This window comes from Taudactylus pleione, unplaced genomic scaffold (genome assembly GCF_031769625.1).
Source record: "Taudactylus pleione unplaced genomic scaffold, aTauple2 ptg001005l, whole genome shotgun sequence".
Taxonomy (NCBI): Eukaryota; Metazoa; Chordata; class Amphibia; order Anura; family Myobatrachidae; genus Taudactylus; species Taudactylus pleione.
Genome location: NW_028285406.1, coordinates 232,916 through 257,217, shown reverse-complemented (window position 1 = coordinate 257,217; position 24,302 = coordinate 232,916). Strand labels below are relative to the sequence as shown.

Genomic DNA, 24,302 nt, shown 5'->3' with positions numbered 1-24,302 from the left:
TCTCTCACCTTGTCAGGAGTCGAGTGCTGCATGTACTATTATGGGCTCGTTACCTTCCTTAATGACTTTATTAATTGTCATCCCATAGATATCATAGCCGTCCCTGTGATCAATGGTGGTGAGCTTTGTTTTGAAGACTGTGGAGAAAAAAAATCAGTTACTTGAAACAATATTAACTTTTCATAAACTGCATTCACTGTGTTATGGCAACAGTTAAGTACACTAACAAACACTCAGAGGGCTACATGTCTGAAGTCATTTTCCAGATGCTCTGAGATAATGTTAAAACACTGATCTCACCATAGTCCACAGACAGGTCACATGCTTTCTTCAGTCGCACATTGGCATCAACTTTATCTAACTGCTGCTGCATAAAACAGTGTCCTGCAAGATAAAAGATCAAAGTCATTAGTGTCTATTATTATTTTATGAGCAATTAGCACTTTTTTTTTAAAATTGATTGTCTGACTTTTGTATGTGAAAATATATTAAACGGAAAAATGTGGCTTTCTAATGCTCCAATACCTTTTTACTGCCCCTGGAGGTGGATTTACTAAGGCGGGGGTTGTCAGAGCTGTCGATCGCCTGCGGCTTTGACCGCCAGTTATAAAAGGGCAATGGGAATGACTGCTAACCAAGCCAGGTTACCATTTATCCCTATTGCCACTTTAAAATTATAGGTAAAAGCCACGAATGTAAAAATACCCCTTGGTGTGGCCTATGTTCTTAGGAGCTGATTCAGACCCGCTCGCTAGATGCGTTCGCACACAGCCGCTCAGCTGCTAATATATGCATAGGCTGCGATCCCACGGTAAGACATTAGTACGCCCACTATGTCTTAGCGAGCGACGGCAGTGCAATCGCAAGCCAGTCTTATGACGCTCACTTTCCCTTCGCAGGAAGTGTATGCAATATCAGTAACATCGAGAGCCATCGGAGCCACTTGCAGCACTTGTGGTTGACCCTACCCTGCTGCTAGCACTGCGATCGCTGCAGTGTGAACTACAACCAAGTGATGTGTACAATGACGCTTCCATGTTAATTATGCACGCCCATGAAACGCCGATAGAATGCACAGACACGCCCCCTCGGTTCGCACATCCACTCCCCCGTTTTCATGGACCATTCCCTGTCACCACCCACAAATGTCACTCTGTCACTCATTCTAGCGAGCAGTCTATGGCTGGCGTCCGATCGGTTCCCGATCACACAGACTGGTCCGCGCATGCGCGCTGCGATGCGTGCACAGATAGCAGAAATCGGCCAGCTGCGAGCAAACGCAGCCTTGCGAGCGGTCTGAATCGGGCCCTTAGTACAATCAAAGAAATACATTTGCAGGGTGCCATGACAAGGAGTGAATGATGTAACGGAGAAGTAAGGTAATTAATAATATAGTGGATAATGCATCAACCCTTTCCGGTAATATATAAGGTTAGTATAAGTCATCATATAGGTCTGTGACTACAACAAGACATAACACCATAATGGCTACTTTGTACAGCAATAAAGTATTTGCTGTCACAATTATTAATTTTGCAATATGACTTCCATTTAACTTGATTGTAATAAATATATTTTAATCTTTACTCATAGGTATTACTTAATTTGTGTTGTTTAGATGCATTTACGTCATTGACACATGCTTACTATACACATAATTTACCGTTAAACACCTACCACACTGTGTAAACTCTATATCGTACCTTGAACACAGCGGCAGGCCGCGCCCTGGCAGATCTTGCCCAGATGTTTGCTGTTATCATCCAAATGGTAAAATTTAGAGCAGCGGTTTTCTGTCAAGAGAAAAAAAATTTGATATTGAAGGGATTATTTAACTATCAAAGCTTGAAGAGTGATATTGTTTGCAAGAATAATTTGTTAGGGTTGAAGTTCAGCGTCACATCCAGTTACAATTTATGTTGAAGAAACAAAGGACCTCATTCAGAGCCGGTCGCAAGCACTGAGCGCTCACAACCGGCTCGATGGTTAGACCCTGCGCACGCACAGCGGCCGCACTGCACGTGCGCAAGCCCCGGAGCGAGAGAGAAACTCTCTCGCTCCGGACCTCACTACAAAAGGGCCGGCTGTCGATGTTGATCGACAGCTCGGCCCGTTTTTTAGGCGGGGCGGGAGGTGGTTTAACAAACGGAGGCGTTCCTAACGGAACGCTTGCCGTTTTGTGGGTGGCCGCACTGACATCTCGGCAATCGCAAGCCCCAGGGAGCTTCCTGCTCTGATCGAGCAGGAAGCTCCCTGGGGCTTGCGATTGCCGAGACCCAACCTTAGGGTCTCATCGCAAGCCCCGATGGTCGTGATGGTCTTGACCATCGCGACCATCACCCTGGTCGGTCGCTAAGCTGTGGGTGGTAACCCACAGCTTAGCTACCGACCAGGAGGCCGCACTTAAAAAAAGAAGCGGCCGCCCTCATTCAGAACGAGCGGTCGTTTCTTGCGACCGCCTCTGAATGAGGGTCAAAGGCCCTCATTCAGAGCCGCTCGTTAGCGGCAGTACGCTCGTTCCGAGCGATGTTTGCACATCTGCGCATGCGTACGGTTTTTAGTACGCATGCGCGAACCAGTCAGTGCGGCCAAAAATCGTTTGTACGCTATATAGCGAGTGCCTGCTATTTTGAGTGACAGAATGAGGCGTATGTGGGTGGTAACAGGGGAAGGTGCTTGAAAATGGGGAGTGGAGATCCGAACGCAGGCGTGCTTAAAGGTCAAAACGGGCGTATTATGGGTGTGCATAATTAATACAGCAGCGTCATTGACCACGTCACTGGGTTATTTTATAGCCAGAACTGCTCGCAAATTTGTGGTAGCAAACACCAACCACAAGAATAGCGAGCAGTTCATACGCTGGTCGATGTACTCGATTAATCTAATAAATAGCGGACATGACGTATGGTGCGAGCGGCCAGGGGGCGTTTTTAACAAATAAACGAGCGTATGTTTTGCTCGCTCGTTGAGACTTAGAGGTGTGAACAGACTGCAATTTGCGAACGGATCATTTGAATAGCCACCCCTTGTTTTTGAACGAACGACCGCAAATAGCGAACGGCTCTGAATGAGGGCCAAAGTCTTTTTCCCAAATAGGGAAAATAATTAGTCTTTTAGGAGAATCTGTATTGGTGGTCAGGTGATCAGGATCCATAAAAGAGAACTACAGTCTGTGATATGATTGTCTGTGTAGTAACGTATGAAAGGACATCATTGTTTGTCCAATGGAAATAAAATGCTATACATTTTGACATACATAGGGCCTGGTTAAGAAGTGGACATAGTGGTAATGTCAGAAGCTAGTAATATATGCCTGCAGTGCTAAGAATGGAAAAATGTCTAAATAAATTACTAAATAATTATCTATTCTTTAAATAGAGACCAAGTAGAAAGAAAAATAATCTTAAATATTCTAAGTTTAAAATCAAAAGTTGAATTCCATTTTACAATCTCGTGATTTTTTTTTAACAATAATTTTAAATAAATTAAAGAAAATAATTGTATATAAAATAGCAATTAATATATCAGGACTCTAATGTCATTATCAACATTTATTTACATAGCCTCTGCATATTCCTTTACACTTTACAATTGGGAAAAAAATAAAGTAGTAAAAGAATACTGGCTACTAACAGATACATTTTTATCTAAGAGGACCCTCCTTGCAAACTAAAAATCTATATAACAATATTATTAATATTATTATAATTTATTTATATGGCACCACAAATGTTCCGCAGCGTCTTCAAAGTACATAAACAAGTTGTAGACAAGCGACTTACAGAACAATACAATACAGGACCAAGACATGGATAATATATATTGCTACATTAGTGACCATAACACCCAGATAAGCAACAGAGCATAAGCAACCAAGTGTTAGGTGCCCTAGTGGTGAGTAAGAAGTAGATGAAACTAAAGTAGGGAGAAGCACAAGAGGGTAGAGGGCCCTGCTCGTAAGAGCTTACAATAAGAATTTGTTATACAATATGATGTTAAATTCAACATAATTATAATTGGTTTTAGGGCAATACCTAAAGAGATATTAAGTGCTTCCTGGATCCACTTATCAAGGTCTTCATTTACAGTAAATTGACTTTCCCATAAAGCTAAATTTGCCTACTGATACTTGGATGTTCCAAGTCTCCAGGTTCCACAAAGTAGGTAATTATTAATTCAGACTAAAGCCAGATGGACTGTACACTGAAAGAGGTCCTTGTGGTGTAAGACTTGATTCACCAGATCCTGGAAGCAGGGGGACCAAGAACAGGCTGACAGAATATGCACAAAGTCCAGACAACAGGTCTAGGTCGGAGCAGGTAGCAAACTATAACATAATAAAAAAAACCAATCCATGGTCAGGTCTGGAGGCAGAAAAGACAAGGTCAGTATACTAGTGTATCCAAAGTCAGCACTGGTGGCAGACAAAACAAAATTCAGTACACAATCCAAGGGCAGGCAACAAACAAGGCAGAATCCATGAAATGAGCTAAGGTCAGGAGAAGAGAAAGCATTGAAATCAAAGGCCAATCTGGGTCAATAACAAGAAACACACTGAGTTCATCTATCCCAGTTGTTGAATCTGAGATGCTATCACTGGCACAGGTGAGACAATGAGGAAGCCATAGTGTACAGAGCTAGCAGAGTGAGGTCTGGAGAATGGGCAGTGGCACCTTTGAGCAGTCTTTAGTAAAAGTGTCCTGGTTGGATAGAAACAGGGACTGCCGGCCACAGGAGTGGTGGCACTGAGAGCAGGAGGCCAGCAGTTATGGCTAAGTGGTGAGAGTCAAGGCTTCATTAGTTACTGATTCTAGTAATTGGTCTAGCCACATTGAAAACATGCTTTGTGGTCTATGTTATCCAGTCACACAATGTGCTGGCACTATGCACATATAGAGATACACCATGCATTAGAAAATATATTAAAATGGGGTTCGGTACAGGCTTCTGGCACTTGGGATGCCAGCACTCGGGATCCTGGTGGTCAGAATCCAGGCGCTAGTATTCTGACAGCTGTCAGTTGGTATCCTAACCCTTCCAAACTCCCCAACCCTTAACCTTCCCTTCCTGGTGCCTAAACCTAACCTCCCCCCTAATGCCTAAACCTTACCTCCCCCTCCCCACATCCTAAACCTAACCCTCCCCCCTTAGTACCTAACCCTAACCCCCTAGTGACATACCCTAACCCCTAACTCTAATACTCCCCCTAGTGCCTAACCCTAACCGCTAACCCTCCCCCTAACCCCGCTACTTATTTTTGGGATGCCAGATGGTCAGAATGCCGGCACCGGGATTCTGACAGGTGTTGGAATTCTGGCACTGGCATTCTGAGCACCGAGATCCCAGTGGTCGGTACAGGAGTAGGGAACAACAATCATATAATCACAGGGCAATATACAGTTAAACAATAATAGCAATTAACTGTAGCAGTGTTCAATGTAACTTTGATATAATTACAACCAGTGGCGGCGCCAGGGGCGGGGCTGCAGCACAGTCCAAAATTCAAATAGGGGAACCACACCAACTGCCTGTGAGTCATGCCTGTCGATGTTTGGCAGCATTTGGGGTGGCAGTTGGTGTGGCTCCCCTATTTGAATTTTGGACTGTGATGCAGCCCCAACTCTGGTTACAACAGTTTCAATAAATTGAGTCTTTTTCAGAACAACACTGGCCTAATTTCTTCTAGGGAGGGGGGGCTTTTATTTGTCAGACACATTTCACTAGGAAATTCAGGCTAAGGCTAAATAACATTATGACAGGGGACCCCATATTGTGTGTTTCCCTAGTACAGTGTCACCAGCCAGGCTGTTATAATCTAGCTCTATTAGCAATGTTTGTTTTTTGTTTTTTTGGGGGTGGGCTAAAATTGTGTTGATTCTAGCCTGGGCTGGGGCTGAGTGATATGAGAGGGACATCTCACTATAACCTAGTGCTTATAGCATTTTTTGGGAGGGATCCAGCACTGTTTGGACTACCAAAACTGTGTATAGCAAAGGGACACCTGTAATAAGTAAAGGCATAAATTCTACACTATAAGGTGTACGGAACGAATGGTGCAGTAATATGGACATGCTGTTTGTTAGTGTTCTGTTAGTGTTCTGTTAGTGTTCTGCAATAAGCAATGTGACACTGTATTTTTTTATCTTTTTTTAGGCTTAGTGAGACCACAAGGTAAATGGGTGCATATTAGAACAATTCCTACCTGGGAAGTAATATTCATACACTGTGACAGACGCCGGCTGGATTAGCTCAACTTCAAAGTACTGGTAGAGCGGGAACTTTATACATTCCTCCTCTGTGCGGGAAATCTAAGAGAGCATAGTATGACATTTAATATTACACAGGTTAAAAAAATATTCTTTATCATCCTTAAAAAAATGCATCTTGCAACATTGAGAATGTAAAAATAAATAAAAAAAATTCTCAAGTAATGAAAGAAATTAAAATTGGCATAATTTTATGAACAACTGAATGTATATTCTTCCCCCTTGAATCACAAACGTTTTCCAAAGATCTTTAGTTCTGTCTGGGAGATGAAGCCTTGAAAAGTGAGAAAGTACTAACCAATTAGCTCCTAACTGTCATGTCTAAGTTGGATAATTGGCTGAGACAAGATCAGCTTAAAATTAGATTGTAAAGACGCCATCTTGCGACTGGACGCAAGACGCCATTTTTAGAAAATGAGATCGGAAGACGCCATTTTGCGAATGGCTGCCCAAGCGCCATTTTAGGTAAACTCACACTTAAGTACATATGGCGATATTACTATTAGCATCATGCGATTGCATCTTTCACCATTTCTCATACACACATTAATACGCACAATTGCGCTGTTAGCTAGTCGCATATTAGCGAATGCATAAGATCCTTTATGAAAACGCTGTTTATTAGCTTCATGCGCACGCATCTGCCCCAAGTTAACTAGCGTCTTTGCATGAGGCGGGAAACCAGAGATCACCAGTTGTTAGAGGCTGGACTGTGTCTATTTGAACCAACCTGTTAGATGCCTTGTAACATATGCACTCTCCATTAGGACCAATGGTATTAGCAACAAACTTCTCTATTGTGTTGTCTATTTCTGGGGGGTATAAATATGTGTGATCTGACCCTGGGTTTTTTAGTCTTCTTGCTGAATGCTGATTGACGGGGGTTTCTTGCTGATGCCTACATCTGGTCCAGAAGCGCTGCGTATGTATAACTGTACTTGGGTCTGTATAATTTCTTTGCGCTAAATTGTACTTAGATCATAGCGTGTAACTGACTGCACTTTTACTTGAAATATCACTTTGTGCTTTGGAACTACAGGTTTAAAGTCTGGAGTCTTTATTTACTGTATGACTGTGTACGCAAAATAGCGTCATCCTTAGAGGTTTATAGGAAGGACATTAGAAGGTATAGGCAGGGGTATATAGAGGTTCTAATTTAGTATCGTTAGTTAGGGACTCGTAGTGAAGTCACTTACCTACTCACACGATACATACGGTTATCGATATCTCACCAAAGGGTGGAGTGGCCACATGCAGGGTTTACCTGCAACCGCTCGGTGCTGAGAAATCGCTACCCGTTTTTGTGTGAGCCAGGGACGCTGACTAGAATCCAGGGACAAGAGAGGAAAAAGTTTGTTTTCCTTTGTTGATAGAACCTTATGTTTAGAGGGGTGCCGCAGTATTGAGCACGCGGCTGAGTCGCAGTTTTGCACACAGCCAAGACGCATTTTTGTGTACATAGCTAAAAGTTGTCATACGGTTGTGTGGTAGTCGCATTATTGTGTATGCGACTGGTCACACAATAGCGTATACGTACTTCCGGTTGTGCTGCCACGTGTTTAAACAAAGCCGTTGAGGTTTATATTTTTCAATTGTTATCAATATCTTGGTTAACGTGTATTTTTCTGTGCAGGAAAAAACTGTGTAACAGTGAGTATTTGTTGGTAGGGGTAACTAGTTCCCTAAAGTTAGAGGTACCATATGACCTTTAAAGGCTAAGTGCTAGTCGCTCGGTAAGCAGCTTACCGTTCTATACACAGTAGCAGGTGTACATGTTGTCTTTGTTGTAGAGAGGTGCGTGGAAGTAGCCGACTTAAACTTCCATAGGTGTAGAAGTTGCCTTCTTAAATCTTATCCAGGTGTGTGGAGCAGCCTTCTTCAAATCTTCACAGGTGTGTGGGCGCTGCCGTTTAAATTGTCCACAGGTAAGTGAAAGTATCTTAATGGAAGCGCCGCTTGGATCGGCCCGTCGTAATATGCATACTAAGTACGGTACTTATGCAATAAGGTATTGTGATGTATGGCTTAAAATGACGATGAAGAGTGTTAGACCGTTTCCCAGAATTGGTAGTTTTGATAAAGATGTATTGGATAATGTCTGGGATCACATCAGTCTGATGCGCTCCAGAGAGAAAAATGTAAAATATTATGAATGTTTAAAGTTGTGGCAGCATGAAGGGGATGCGTGGCTTAAAAATGCAGAAGCGACGCAAACTAGCGTTGCGAGCGCATTGCTAGAAAATACATCTGCGATGCTAAATTGCAATGCGTGCGAGCTGCAAAATGGCGTGCACGTGCAGCAAGGTAGCATTGTGGAAGGTATTGCCAGCAGTTCACGCGCACCACCCCCACCTTATGTGGATGGAGGTGCAAGTACAGTTATCAAAAATACCCATAAAAATGTAACAAGCAATTTGTACCCTCTCTTAAGCAACCATAAAAAAAATGTTCATGATGTGGATGATGAGCCTATTGTAATGTCTGCCATTTCCCATGCTGTACAGATGATAGATGCTGTGCCACAACAATCATGAGTGGTGCCGCCATCTTCATCGGTAACAGCAAGGGAAGTGTTAAAACCCTCTGCACCCGTAGAGGAAGTTGTTAATGTCATACGTAGCAGCAACAGATTAAACCCCCAGCCAGGTAATAAGGTCAAAGGTAGCAGCACTGCCGGTCTGCATCCCATTCGGACAATAACTGTTCCGAATGGAAATGCAGATGCAAATGGTGTAGTGCCCACGTGGGAAGTGGTAATGCATTGTCCTTGGACAAGAGCAGAACTAAATTCCATCATAAATGATTTCCCCGATCCCAAAAAGGAACTAGCCAAATGTCAAAGATTTTTGAGAAATTTGGGTAGTTCTCATGAGCCAACTAATAAAGATTGATGTGTGGTGTTAAGGTCCTGTCTACCACGCAATACCGACGTGACAAAATTTATCACAGATTGTGTATTGAATGGTGACATTCCCTTAACAGACCAAGTAAACCAAGGTAACATTTCCCGCATTGAACTCAATTGGGTAGTAGTTAACTGGAACAAAATTTTCACAATAAAGCAAAAGGAGAGTGAAGTTTCAGAAGATTTTTGCGACCGGGCTCTGCAGGCTATCACCCAGTACACTGGGTTAGAAGATATTAAAGATAGCACTCACCAGAGGGGAATGATAGTCACGGTACTCATGGATGGTCTTAAAGAGAATTTAAAGACCCGGGTTCAGACCTCACAACCTGGCTGGAGGGAACTCACAATAGATACACTCATAGAATCTGCCATAGAACATGATAAAAACATCTCAAAGAAGAGAGAGACCCTAAGCGAAAAAATAATGGCTGTCATTATCCAAGCTCTGGAAGGAATGACGGTAACATCACAGCCAACAGACACACTTGCATCTGCACACACACTTACAGCTGAACAGTTATATGCCCTTACTAACCCCACACAACAACAAACACAGCTCTATTCCACTAACCCTACACAACCACAGGTCCCATACTACTCAAAAACTTCATACCCCCCACAATACCCTTATCCTCCATCACCTTTTCCCCCTGCTCAAACCTCACAACAACCCGTGTCTTCATCAGATCCACGAACATGTTTTAATTGTAACCAGCGAGGACATTTATTTAGAAACTGCAAACTAAAAAGGGTAGGACCCCCAAATCAGGGAAAACCTGCATATCCCCATAAGGGATATGCACAGAGGCCAGCAAATATTCAGCAAGCCCCAGCTCCAATTGTGGCCGTTAATGCTTTATTGGAGAATGGTAGCCAATGCTAGGGGTCAGGTCATACCTGTAGTCTACAGATAGTCAGGTTAACGGGAAGTACTAGGGAAGAAACGGTCATGATGGTTGATGTAGCTGGTACTGAATATCCTTTTCTTGTAGACACAGGGGCGTCCAGGTCAGTGATAAAATCTCCTGTTAATTTACAGGTGACCAATGAGACAGTACCAACAATGGGTGTAACAGGTAAAGTGGAACATTATCCTTTAACAAAATCCACAGAGGTTACTATTGGGCCGCTGCATACCAGGCATTCTTTCCTTCTGGCTGCTGCGGCTCCCACTAACCTGCTGGGTAGAGATTTGTTATGTAAGATGGGATGTGTCATATATTGCACCCCTGATGGTGTATTTCTAGATATCCCAGAGAGAGTTGCGCATGAGGTGCGGGATATGTTGGACACTCCCCAAAGGATAATGTATCACTCTACAAGTTTAAATGAAAATCCATCTCAGGTAGATCAAATGTTGTCCCAAATTCCAGATTCCCTTTGGACTAAGGATGGACAGGACACTGGATTAATGGCAAACGTAAGGCCCGTAATGTTAAATTTAAAAAACGGTAGGCAAGCTCCAAAAATTCCCCAGAACCCACTAAAACAGGAGGTAGAATTAAGTGTTTCTCCAATAATAGAGCGATTATTGCAACAGGGAATTTTAGTTCGTACAGCTAGTGTAGCCCACAGTCCCATCTTTCCGGTGAAGAAGAGTGGTGGGAGGGGTTATAGGCTGGTACAAGACCTTAGGGGTGTTAATAAGGTAGTAGAGAGCCAATTCCCCATAGTGCCAATTCCAGCTGTCATCCTGATGCAGATCCCACCAAACGCAACCCATTTTACTGTCATTGACCTCTGTTCTGCTTTCTTCTCTGTGCCTCTCCACCCTGACTGTCAGTATTTATTCGCATTTACATACAGAGGTGTACAATATACATGAACACGGTTGCCCCAAGGTTTCATAGACAGCCCCAGTATCTTCTCCCAGGCCTTGCATGACTGTTTACAATCTTTTCAACCTGCCAATGGATCTGTTCTAATTCAATATGTGGACGATTTATTGCTATGTTCTGATTCATTTATGTCATGTTTAAATGATACTAAACTTTTGTTGCTTCATCTCTCGCATACAGGACACAAGGTGGCGAAAGACAAACTACAGCCGTGCCAATCCAGAGTAAAATATTTGGGACACTGCCTAACCCAGGGGTTACGACATCTCACAAATGATAGAATCCAGGCCATACAGAACATAACACTGCCGCAGAACCAACAGCAAATTCGTACCTTCTTGGGAATGTGTGGATACTGTAGAATGTGGATCCCTGGTTTTTCTATTTTGGCCTTGCCTTTGCAGGACTTAGGACCTCATTCAGAGGCGGACGGAGGATGCAAGCGGTCTCTCAGAAACTGGGCGGCCGATTGCATCCTGACCGGCCGCTTCTCTTGCACCCACAGCTCTAATGACCACTCGGGTGATGGTCGCGATGGTCAGAGACCATCATGACCATCGGGGCTTACGACGAGACCCTAGGGTAGGGTCTCACTTATCGTAAGCCCCGGAGAGCTTCTGGCTCTGTCTGAGCCGGAAGCTCTCCACTGACATCACTAGTGATGTCAGAGGGGCCTCCCCCAAATGGTAGGCGTTCCCATGGGAATGCCTCCGTTTGGGCTGCCACCCCTCTGGCCCGCCTTCCAAATGGGGCGAGCTGTCAATCAACATCGACAGCTCGCCCCCTTTGGATCGAGACCCGCTACGACTGGCGCTGTCAGTCGTAGCGGGTCTCACGCATGCGCACGACGGCGACGGTGCCGTCGTGCGCATGCTCTGTGGGGGGCCATCGACCCGGTCTGAGCGCATCGGCGCTAACGACCGGGTCTGAATGACCCTCTTAGTCTCTTCCTCAAAGCCCGATCGTGTCATACACACAGTGGAATCAAAGCAGGCTTTCCTTAATCTTAAGGATAGTCTGACAAAAGCACCTGCATTGGGAATACCTGATTATGAAAAACCTTTTGATTTGTATTGTACGGAAGCCGATGGTTGTGCTGCAGGTGTCCTCACACAAAAACATGGTGATGCCAGTAGTCCCGTAGCATACTACAGTGCCCAATTGGACACTGTGGCAAGATCACTCCCCACCTGTTTGAGAAGTGTAGCAGCTACCGCTCTATTGGTGAGTAAAAGTGAGGACGTAGTATTGGGTCATGATATGATTGTCTATACTCCCCACGCTGTATCTGCTCTGCTGAACTCTGCTCAAACCAGACACGTCTCTTTGGCTAGATTTACCAAATGGGAACTAGATCTAATCGCACCCGCAAACATCACTGTTAAACATTGCAGAACGCTGAACCCAGCAACTTATTTACCATATGTACAACATGATATACAAAGGGTGGAAGGAGGTGAGTTCAGCGGACATAATGATGCACACGATTGTATGGAATATCTGAATCAGACCTTTACTGCTAGACCTGACATACATGACACACCTTTAGAGAATGTAGATGTGACTTTTTACACGGATAGGAGTTGTCATAGACAAACAGACACAGGTGAATTATGTACAGGTTATGCTGTTGTAAATGACACAGACATCATAGAAGCTAAACCTCTTGGTACTCCTCACTCAGCCCAGGTGGCAGAGTTAGTAGCACTAACTAGAGCATGTGAACTGGCAGCAGGCAAGTCTGCTAACATTTACACTGACTCGAGGTACGCGTTCGGGGTGGTGCACGATTTCGGGGCTCTATGGCATCTGAGAAATTTTATGACAGCAGCAGGCACACCAGTTGCACATTTCTGACACATAAAACATCTTTTAGAAGCAATCCAACTGCCTAAAGTGGTGGCAGTAATTAAGTGTAAAGCCCATACATGTGAGGATGACCCGGTGTCACTGGGCAACAACAGAGCCGATGAAGCTGCAAAATGGGCAGCAGGGTTAAAAATGTTTTCTCCAACTGAAAAAATTATTTCTTTCCAAACAATTGATATGCTGAAATTAATTGAGATGCAAAGCTTGTGTTCAATTCAGGAAAAGTCCATGTGGAAGTCCAAGGGATGTGGGCAAGAGTCCTCCGGGCTCTGGAAGGATGGACAAGGTAAACCACTAGCCCCCAAGGCATATTACCCCAGCCTGGCTGAGGCAGCACACGGTCTGACTCATCTGGGAAAGCAAGGTATGTGCAAATTGGTAAGAGCATACTGGTGTGCACCAGGTTTTTCTTCACAAGCAGAAAAGATAGCAATGTACTGTCTGACCTGCTTGAGGAAGAACATAGGGAAAGCGATCCCTACCGAACCATCCCATATTTCACCGACTGATGGACCTTTCCAGGTGATACAAATTGATTTAATCCAATTACCACCCTGCAGGAATCTCAAGTATGTATTGGTGTGCACTGACGTATTTTCTAATTGGGTTGAGGCCTAACCAGCGGCCACTAATACTGCTGCATTTACTGACAAGAAAATAGTTCAGGAATTTGTATGCAGATATGGTATCCCTAAAATCATCGAGAGTGACAGGGGTACTCATTTCACAGGTGATGTTTTTCAAAATATGTGTAAGCTGATGGGTATTAATAACCGACTTCACACCCCCTACCGACCGCAAGCCAGTGCCAAGGTAGAAAGGATGAATGGGACTATTAAAAATAAGTTAAGTAAAATCATGGCAGAGACTGGACTAGGATGGCCAGAAGCATTACCGTTGGTCCTGCATAGTATAAGGACCACTCCCAGATCCCCTCTAAATCTGTCGCCCTTTGAAATACTGTTCGGTAGACAACCTCATTTGATTATAAGCCCACAGGAAGACTTGAAAGGTAACAATGAGGTAACTGTAAGGTATCTTATATCAATGAGTAAGCAGTTAAGATAGCAACAGCAGAAACTGAAATTGTTATCCAATGATATGCCTGAAACTAACTGTCATGATGTTGAACCAGGAGAATATGTTATGATCAGAAATTTCTTGCGTTCAGGTTGTTTGACTGATCGGTGGGAAGGTCCATACCAGGTGCTGCTGACAAGTACTACATCTTTGAAGGTGGCTGAGAGAGATACCTGGGTCCATTCCACTCACTGCAAAAAGGTCAATCAACCGGTGGAGAAACAAGTCGGAGACAAGGCTGATAGCGTGGACCTGTCGATCGCGAGCTTGTTCCGGGAGGATTGAAAAGGTCGTAGTGAGATACCTGAACTAAAAGAAATTTGCAGGTCTTGTTGTGGTAATGGACGGGCCTGCTGTGTTCATTTTCATATTCTCTTTTAGAGTGTTCACCATCCTAGTTAGTTCTGGGATATCCGGTTTCTGTGACAGGGGACCGATTGAGGAGATGGGAGCTGATGGCAGTGCTGATGGAGTGGAGTCAGCAGGAGTGCTATGCCAATCAGGGGAGTGTCTGACCAATCTTAGTACTGTTATTGTTAAAAGAGCTGTTATTCCGGATACTCGGGGATGGTGTGGAAGTTTATCATCTGAAGATTCCTGTATTTGTGAGCTTTGTGGGTCCCTAGTTGATGAGAACTGTATTCAACGGTGCCAGCCTAAATATAACCCATACTGGGGTGGGTATCCTTTAGAGGATTATCATAGCATGGTAGGCAAAGTATTAAATCAAACTGATTGCTGGGTGTGTTCACATGTGCCACAGGGACAGCATAATGTAGGGTTGGTGCCATTTCCGCTGAATATCACAGAAATTTTAGAATTACTAAAAGGGAAAATGTTGGATGGAAAATTCCTCTCATCCAAACCACCTCATTTTAAACTCTATCAATTCCAAGTAGATAGATCACTTTTGTGTTTGAACATAACCAACCCCAATAAACCCGGGAGTTGGGAAGTGACAGGGAATAATCAGACGATGACCTTTTCACAGAGAGCTGATAATGAGTCCGTAAATAATGATCTGTTACGTTCAATTAAATCTAGTGGGAAACATGTTAGGTACCGGTATACATTGAGTTCCACCAAAGAAATTATTGGTAAGGTACCAGATGGTTATTGTGCTAAAATAATACAACCGGAAACTTGCATATACCAGATGGAAGAGCCTGAGATAGGATTGTTTGCAAGGGAAATGTGTTTAATGATAATGATGCATAACATTCCTTATGTTCTCCCCGATAATGTATATTTTATATGTGGAAGAAAGGCGTATAAGTGGCTCTCCCCGAGTTCCGAAGGTTTGAGTTACCTGGGAAAAGTAGTCCCAGAAGTTATGACCCTCACACATGTTGAAATGCTTGGTATCCATAAAAACACACCATCACCATACCTTCACACGCAATATGAACACAGAGGCAAACGAAATATGATACCTGGTGACGTGCATAAAGCCACTCAGTTAATTAGTGAGACAACCGGCTTCCAAGTTTTAGTCACACTTGATCCCACCAGGATCGCTCGGGAAACATTAAATTTTAGATATATTCAGGAACTTGCTAAATTGATAGATAATATCACCGAGATGTATGATGACACATTCAGGTATACAGGGAGAGAATTGCAAGCGTACAAGAAAGAACTGGTGCAACACAGGCTAGTGTTAAATTATTTAACTGCTGTTACTGGAGGGTACTGCGTAACTTTGGTCACCCAATTTGGAGTAAAATGTTGCACCTATGTCACCAATGATACCAGCGACCCCAAGGAGGTAATAGACCGGAAGATGGATGAAATTCTGCAGCAAAAATGGGAGTTTCGTAAGAACCATAATGCTTCAGTGGCTGAAGTAGGGGAGAAGATAGAAGGATGGGTTTCATGGCTGAACCCAGTGAAATGGTTCTCAGGTCTAGGGGAATGGGTCCAGGAAGTAATCGCCAGCATAGGCAAATTCTTGATCCTTATACTGATTGTCATCATAATAATTGGCATATGTGTCCGGTGTGTTCCTATTGTGTTGAAGTGTGGAAAATGTAAAAATAGAGTAAAATGAAAGAACGAAATTATGATGGTGGTCAGTAATGACAATATGAATACCGAGGTAAATATAGAACTGCATTACAACCCTGAACTAGGAAATACCAGCATTTGTTGTATTGTATTTAGACATGCATAGAACGTATTATTGAAATGTTATTTTTTAAACACCCCAGATAATGTAAAGTCTCAATTTCCCCTCAAGACTGCCTTTATAGGACTGGTGTATCCCCACACCTTTCACATGATCTTCCAAGATCCGCGGTGTGCGTATAATAGTAGTTTTAAGTCCACACTCAGAGACACAATATTGATGGATTAAGAATCACCTTGTGCCATCCCATAATAACACTAAATAATATATAAATGTAAGCCTAAATTAAAATTTTAAAATCAGATTGTGATAGCATGTTGTTCGCTATCAAAGGGTGGACTGTTGAAGCTGGATAATTGGCTGAGACAAGATCAGCTTAAAATTAGATTGTAAAGACACCATCTTGCGACTGGACGCAAGATGCCATTTTTAGAAAATGAGATCGCAAGATGCCATTTTGCGAATGGCCGCCCAAGCGCCATTTTAGGTAAACTCACACTTAAGTACATATGGCGATATTACTATTAGCATCATGCGACTGCATCTTTCACCATTTCTCATACACACATTAATACACCAATTGCGCTGTTAACTAGTCGCTTATTAGCGAATGCATAAGATCCTTTATGAAAACGCTGTTGATTTGCTTCATGCGCACGCATCTGCCCCAAGTTAACTAGCGTCTTTATATCAAACCCCAAATACTCACACATTACATATTCACAGAAAAGGTTTCATAAGCTTTAAGGTATAAGATTCAAGTATGTTCATTTATTACAATTGCTGTGAAATAAAGGTTATTTGGTACTAAGGCTTAATACATAGTAAGTCATGTCTGGTATTATACTGATCTGCATTCTTTCAACAGCATTCCGGTATCGTTGGTGTGAAGATCGCATCGAAGAACATGCATTCTCAACTTATGAACCGAAGAGATTTAAATCAGCAAAATGTATTTTCTGTGAATGTTTGCATGAGGCGGGAAACCAGAGACCACCAGTCATTAGAGGCTGGACTGTGTCTATTTGAACCAACATGTTAGATGTCTTGTAACATATGCACTCTCCTTTAGGACCAATGATATTAGCAACAAACTTCTCTATTATGTTGTCTATTTCTCGGGGGTATAAATATGAGTGCTCTGACCCTGTTTTTTTTTTAGATCATAGCGTGTAACTGACTGCACTTTTACTTGAAATATCACTTTGTGCTTTGGAACCACAGGTTTAAAGTCTGGAGTCTTTATTTACTGTATGACTGCGTACGCAAAATAGCGTCATCCTTAGAGGTTTATAGGAAGGACATTAGAAGGTATAGGCAGGGGTATATAGAGGTTCTAATTTAGTATCGTTAGTCACTTTACAGGCTGCGTTTGAAAAATAATAACTAGGAGCTGATTGGTTGGTACTTTATCTCTCTTCTACTTTATCACTTTTCAAGGCTTAGTACATCTCCTACATGAAATACTTTCATACAGCAATGTCTCAATGTCACCACTAGTGCAGCTGCTTCATGCAAATGTTTCATGACACATCAACCTAACCATATAGAAGGTTAAGAAACAAAACATCCAAGAACAACTGTGAACTGCAGGGAGAAGGGTTTTTGGTAAATTAAAGTCATTTCTCACCTTGTTAAGGTACAGGATTAGCGTGCCTCTATCAAATGCTCCTTTATTCATCTCATAGTTGGTGATGTATCTGTCCACTCTGTCTTTAAGCTGTTAATACAGGGAATACACATTTTATATAACATCTGTGATAATATACATCTTAGTGTAGATAACGGGGATTTCATAATAAAAACATATAGTATGAATAATATGTATTTGCAGAAGTATAAACTAATACTGCAGATCATCAGTAATGATGATCTGATTAGTGTCGGGGGGACCAGTTGGCTCATTACTCCCCATGGTTCACAGTGCTATGCATCGGTAGTACAGTAGTTCTGCCCCTGACCACATGGACTAGCTCACCTAACCATTGTTCCTGAAGCATACTTGCCGACATTCAGCGGGGGGTGTGGCCGGGCAGTAGGTCCATATTGGGGGTGGGGCCGCACAATCTCATCATCGTGGCCCCGCTCCCTCCTTACAATGCTGAAAATAAGGCATTGTGAAGCAGGGGGTGGAGCCACTATGACGCGATTCAGCGCAAATCGCGTCATTGGGCCCCCTTGCTGTGGGGGGTTTCTAGCAGTAGTCCGGGGGGGCAGGCGGCAGCCGGCAGGCTTGCCTGCCTTTCCAGGGGGTCGGGAGCGGCACCCGATATTCGGGAGGCTCCCGACCAAATCGGGAGGGTAGGCAAGCCTGCCTTGAAGGGATGCGGTCATAATCCAGATCGCAGGTATTCTGGCGTTAAGAATGCGACGCTAGTTTCCTGACGCTTGTAAGAATACCGGCACCAGCATCCCAACTGCTTGGATCCCAAATGTAAGTAGCGGGGTTAGGGGGAGGGTTAGAGGAGGGGGAGGTTAGAGTGTGCCCGGAGTCTAAAGCGCATGTGCAGGTCACCGGGAAAATGGCCACGGCGGCCATTTTCCATTAGTTTTTTTACAGCGCCGCCCCCCCGTGCCGACGTGGGACTCTGGAGACGCAAGTATATTATGGGTGCAGGGTGTGTGGTGCGGGCCCCCCTGAACCCAGGGGCCTATGTGCACCGGACACCCTGCACCCAATGTAAATACGCCCCTGATTTAGTCTAATGTAGCAATTGCTGTTGTAACCTAGTATCGTTTTATATTTACAATACATTATCTTAAACCATACCTCCCAACATGACCCTCTCCAGGAGGGACACAATACTCTGGTCCTGGACTTCCCTGGTAATGTATGATTGGTGGAGGCTCCAGCCAGTGATGTTTGGCAGTGTGTGAAATGACAGTTGGTGTGACTCCCCTATTTGAATTTTGAACTGTGCTGCAGCCCCGCCTCTTACCAGGGAAGTCCAGGACCAGACTATTGTGTCCCTCCTGGAGAGGATCATGTTGGGAGGTATGTTAAACCAAACTTTGAGTCATATGATTCTCTCCTGCCACTTTCACAACTACACTTCTCTAAGGGCCTAATAACACAGGAGGTGGTCCGTGTGGCCCCATCTCATCTCAAAGAAATCATGTCGGTGCATGCACTAAAGAATCTAGCACTGTGACAAGAGTCTTCGGTGAATGCATAATATCTTTGGAAAATCGGCACCGGTTTCAATTTTCCTGTGTATCTTCATAAATATAGCATCATAGTTCTAAAGAAATATAAAAAAAAGTGAAGTATACAGTATTCTGTGGTTGCATGTTGTGCAGTGGACTTTGCACACCTTGCATCCATTAGATACACGACACTGCTCCACATACAGCACGTGGTTTGATAGTTTCCCAGTCTTCAATCTCACCTTATTAAGATCACTGTTATCTGGGGCATAACCGGTTAACATAGAAATTTCCAAGATGGACATGCTGGCATCCTGCGCTCCAAGGAATCTGCCAGAGAAGTCACAGACACTTAAATGTATTTAGTTGTTTACTGACCACTCCTAAAATATATTATTATGGGCCTGATTCAAATTTGGAAATAGAGTAAGATAGAGCAAGTAGTTGTGCAACTGGACAAACCAAGTTAAAAAGAAAAAAATTATTTAAACATTATGTATTTAATATTTGTGTAGTGAAGAATATAGGAATCATGAATATATGAAATGTGGAAGTGTACCTGTTTTTCGTCAGACAGACGTGTCCCAAGAGGTAATACTTTAAAAATGTGTTTGTATTTGCTTGGAGAAAAACAGGTGATCATAGGAAGCTTATTCTGACTATGTGCGTTTCTATGAATAGTGTTAAAATGATAAAATGATAAGAGATGATAAATGTGTATTCCAGTGGATGGAAATAAAAAGCGCAGCGTAAAGTGTGAATTTGTAATGTTTACATAATTGGTATAAGTAATTCTAAATGAAATGCAGAGATCAGCCTGCGCGCTTGTGTAATTCATGTCTTTAAACTCTACACTTTCTTAAACAAATGTATGTTGTTGGGAACACAATGGCAGGCTGCAGCTGCTATTGTTATTTCTATAATTGTGTCAGTAATGCTTAAAAATATTCTAAAATCCTTAACATAGTATTATCAGATAATTATAGAGATGTAGTAACTGTGAAAACACATTATCACGGAATCTGTGTCAGTGTAAAGTTTACATGGTTAAATAGAAGATGATTCAAGAAAAAAAAAACAATACAGGCTGTTTTACGTTATTGTTGCCAAGAAAAAGTGCTTAGAAGTTCAGAATGTCCCAGACAAAAGACAGAGGGCCTGATTCAGAGCCGCTCGTAAGCGGCCGCTCGTTCGTTCCGAGCGATGTTTGCCCAACTGCGCATGTGTACGGATCGTTATACGCATACGCGAACCAGTCAGTGCGGTCGAAATTCATGTGCTCGCAAAATAGCGAATGCCTGAAAATTTGAGTGACAGAAAGAGGCGTATGTGGGTGGTAACAGGGGAAGGTGCTTGAAAACGGGGAGTGGAGATCCGAACGCAGGCGTGCTTAAAGGTCAAAACGGGCGTTTTATGGGTGTGCGTAATTAAAACAGCAGCGTCATTGACCACGTCACTGGGTTATTTTATAGCCAGAACTGCTCGCAAGATTGTGGTAGCAAAAGCCAACCATAAGAATAGCGAGCAGTTCATACGCTGGTCGATGTACTCGATTAATCTAATAAATAGCGGACATGACGTAGGATGCGAGCGGCCCGGGGGCGTAGTTATCCAAAAAACAACCGCAAGTTTTGTTAGCTCGTTCAGACATAGAGGCGTGAACAGACCGCAAAGAGCGAACGGTTCATTTGAATAGCCACCCCTATATTCTGGACGAGCGAGCGCTAATTGCGTCCGGCTCTGAATCAGGCCCAGAGTTTACAAAAGGAAAAAGCTGTAAATACTGTAGATGAATAGAAATGTGTTATATTATCATTGGTACATAAACCAATAGAGAAAGTTTGAAAACAGCTAATTTTTAGAAATTTGATTTTTGAGATAAATAGTACTGATGTTATTACTGACCATAAGCCAAATGCATAATGCTACGTTATACCAGACTAAATAAGAAACATTTGAGACAGTTGCTGATAATCATAAAGGATTCAACAACTGGAGAGAGAAGAGATTATTAGAAAATCTTACAGATTACATAGGTTGCTTACATGCTTAAGGGACTTTTTAAGGATAGGTTGGATAATGCATAACGTAATAGGGAATCATTTTAATATCTAGAGTGGGAAGAACTATCCTTTAACATAATTGTTAACTTTAGAAGGGGGATGACAGATGCAGATCTTGTGTAGAGCGGAGATGTCGGGTTGGAAGATATTTTGAGATAAGTGAAGAGATGTATGTTGGTGCGGTTTAGTTAATAGCTTTATGCGTGAGTGTAAGTTTTTTAATTTGAAAACGGTAGAAGACCGGCAGCCAATGGAGGGACTGACAGAGTGTATTAGCAGACACTGAATGTTTAGTGAAAAAGATCAACCTCGCAGCTATATTTAAAATGCCGTATAGTGCAAAATGCCGTATGGGGAAGACCAATAATGAGACTATTGCAGTAGTCAATGCTGAAAATAATGACTGCATGTGTTAGATTTGTTGCATTGTCTTGCGTAAGATATGGTCGAATTTTGGCTATGTTTTTTAGATGTATGTGACAGGATTTAGAGACAGATTGAATGTGAGGAACATGAGACAGTTTATAGTTAAGGATGACAACTAGGCAGCGAGCTTGTGAAGTGGGGTTGATTGTCGAGTTGTCGAGTTGTCAATAGTTATAGAGATATTAGGATGGTAACTACTATTGGCTGGTAGATATATAATTAATTCTGTTGTGGATATATTAAATTTTGAGGTGGCGAGGTGACATTCCAAGATGTAATGGTGGAGAGATATTCAGTGACACAGACGAGCGCAGATAGTGACAAATCTGGGGAGAATAGGGAAAATTTGAGTGTCCTCTGCATACAGATGATACTGAAAACCAAAGGAGCGGATTAGTTTGCTAAGAATGGAGGTAGAATCAGAAAAGTGCACAGTATAAGAGCGATTATATAAGTAGGATGTCAATCAAGAAGGGATGTGTCTTGAAAATTTAGGGATTATAGTGTTTGTATAGGAAGAGAGAGTGCTGTTTCTGTGGAGTATTAGGAATGAGATGAGAAGAGTGTAGATACTTCATCTATATTAGAGGGGTCTAATAAATATGATTCTTTATACTTCCTATATACAGACCAGAATTCGTAAATGTTTTGCTTGATTAAATAATTTCAGAGTGAAAAAAACTGTGCGTATTTGTGCCTAGTGCGTCAGTGTGAATTTCACTCTCTCTGTATACCCCTCCCAGATCGAAAAACTGCACCGAGGAGAAGAGAAAAAAAAAGTTTTGTTTTAAAGAAATGCTTTAACTATCTCAGAGCATGAGACTGTGTCTGTATTCTTGCATCATAGGTTTATTTTGTACCTCAGCCAGGGTACTACGCTACACCTACTTATTGTTTTAAAAAGACGAGTAATATTCTAAAAAAAAAAAAAAAAAGTCACAAACAGATACAATATTTGATGAATAATCTGCAATTTCTTTGTTCTTACAGATGACTCAGTCCTTATTTAACAGTGATCTGTGGTTATATTCAAAGTTATTTTAAACTTCAATAAGAGATACTAACAAACAATTGTGTTTCTTTTGCAGAAGCGAGTTAAAAGTTTAATGGGACAAAATCCAACTGTATACTGAAAATTTTAAATATACAGGATGTTGTTTTCCACCAGCTCGAAGACATTTATATCCTTAAAGGGTGGCATTTATTGTTAAGTTGAATTACATATATTTGTTTTACATACTGTTATTCAGATATTTAATAATGCTCAACTTAAACATGTTCCTACAGTCAGGTTTTCTCGATGGGGGATAATATTTTAGACTCCTATCAATCTTACATATGTCATATTTTCAATTGTGCTACATTGATCTTCTTTATCCTCAACAGGGGGGAATATGGTTGATTATGGTTAATGGTGAGGAAAAAGGAAGACAATGAATATGTTTGCAATAAAGAAATATAAAAATATTTTTCAGTAATGGAAAGTTTCATTAGATAATCATGACTTAGGCCCTCATTCAGAGCCGCTCGCTATTTGCTGTCGTTCGTTCAAAAAAAGGGGTGGCTATTCAAATGAACTGTTCGCTCTTTGCGGTCTGTTCGGCCTCTAAGTCTGAATGAGCGAGCAAAACTTGCGGTCGAAATTTTGAAAAATACGCCCCCTGGCCACTCGCACCATACGTCATGTCCGCTATTTCTTAGATTAATCGAGTACATCGAACAGCGTAGGAACTGCTCGCTATTCTTGTGGTTGGTTTTTCCTACCACTATATTGCGAGCAGTTCTGACTATAAAGCAACCAGGTGACGTGGTCAATGACGCTGCTGTTTTAATTATACACACCCATAAAACGCCCGTTTTGACCTTTAAGCACGCCTGCGTTCTGTTCTCCACTCCCCGTTTTCAAGCTCCTTCCCCTGTTACCACCCACATACGAGGCCTCCTCCTGTCACTCAAAATAGCAGGCATTCGCTATTTAGCGAACAAACCATTTTCGGCCGCACTGACTGGTTCGCGCATGCGTATTACAACCCGTATGCATGCGCAGATGTGCGAACATCGCTCGAAACGAAGGAGCAGCCGCTTACGAGCGGCTATGAATGAGGTCCTTAGTTCTCTTTACTGATGATAGCTGTTTCAGACAGATATATAATGTTTTTTGGTTACAGGGTATGCATTACAGTAACTACCACATTCAACGTAGTTAGCTGAATGTAATGTACAGTATTGATTAAAGCAATTGGAAGCATAGGGGGTTACCGCATAGCTTCTGGGAACTACAATTTTACATGTACAAACAGTTAAAGAACAGAAAGAAGTAATATGTTTACTAAAAAATAAGTTGCAGTAATTAAGTGTCAGGTACATACTAAACTGATATTATATCCATGGGTAACATATCAGCTGACAGGATAGTGTGAAAGGTAATTTTAAGTACATATGATGAACCAGTTATAGAACTCAGTTGATGTTGTTTAAAAATATCACATTTGACCAATTGAAACAATATCAGGAAAATACTTCTCACAATGAGGTCAATGTATGGAAATTAGAGCATTGTTACAAGAGAAGATGATA

General features: G+C 42.3%; 1 protein-coding gene across 3 annotated transcripts in view; it reads right to left on the bottom strand.

Moving 5' to 3' along the window:
* The window catches only part of LOC148454321 (venom factor-like), a 184,853-nt gene that overhangs the window by 15,886 nt on the left and 144,665 nt on the right, over nucleotides 1–24,302 (bottom strand). For all 3 annotated transcript variants that reach the window (XM_088461041.1, XM_088461040.1, XM_088461042.1), the window contains exons 33-38: nucleotides 19,479–19,566; nucleotides 17,720–17,809; nucleotides 6,203–6,308; nucleotides 1,704–1,793; nucleotides 301–384; nucleotides 54–137 (exon numbers count right to left, since the gene is read on the bottom strand). In XM_088461041.1, the coding sequence (XP_088317167.1) occupies nucleotides 54–137; nucleotides 301–384; nucleotides 1,704–1,793; nucleotides 6,203–6,308; nucleotides 17,720–17,809; nucleotides 19,479–19,566 (542 nt within the window). The remainder of the gene's footprint in view (nucleotides 1–53; nucleotides 138–300; nucleotides 385–1,703; nucleotides 1,794–6,202; nucleotides 6,309–17,719; nucleotides 17,810–19,478; nucleotides 19,567–24,302) is intronic.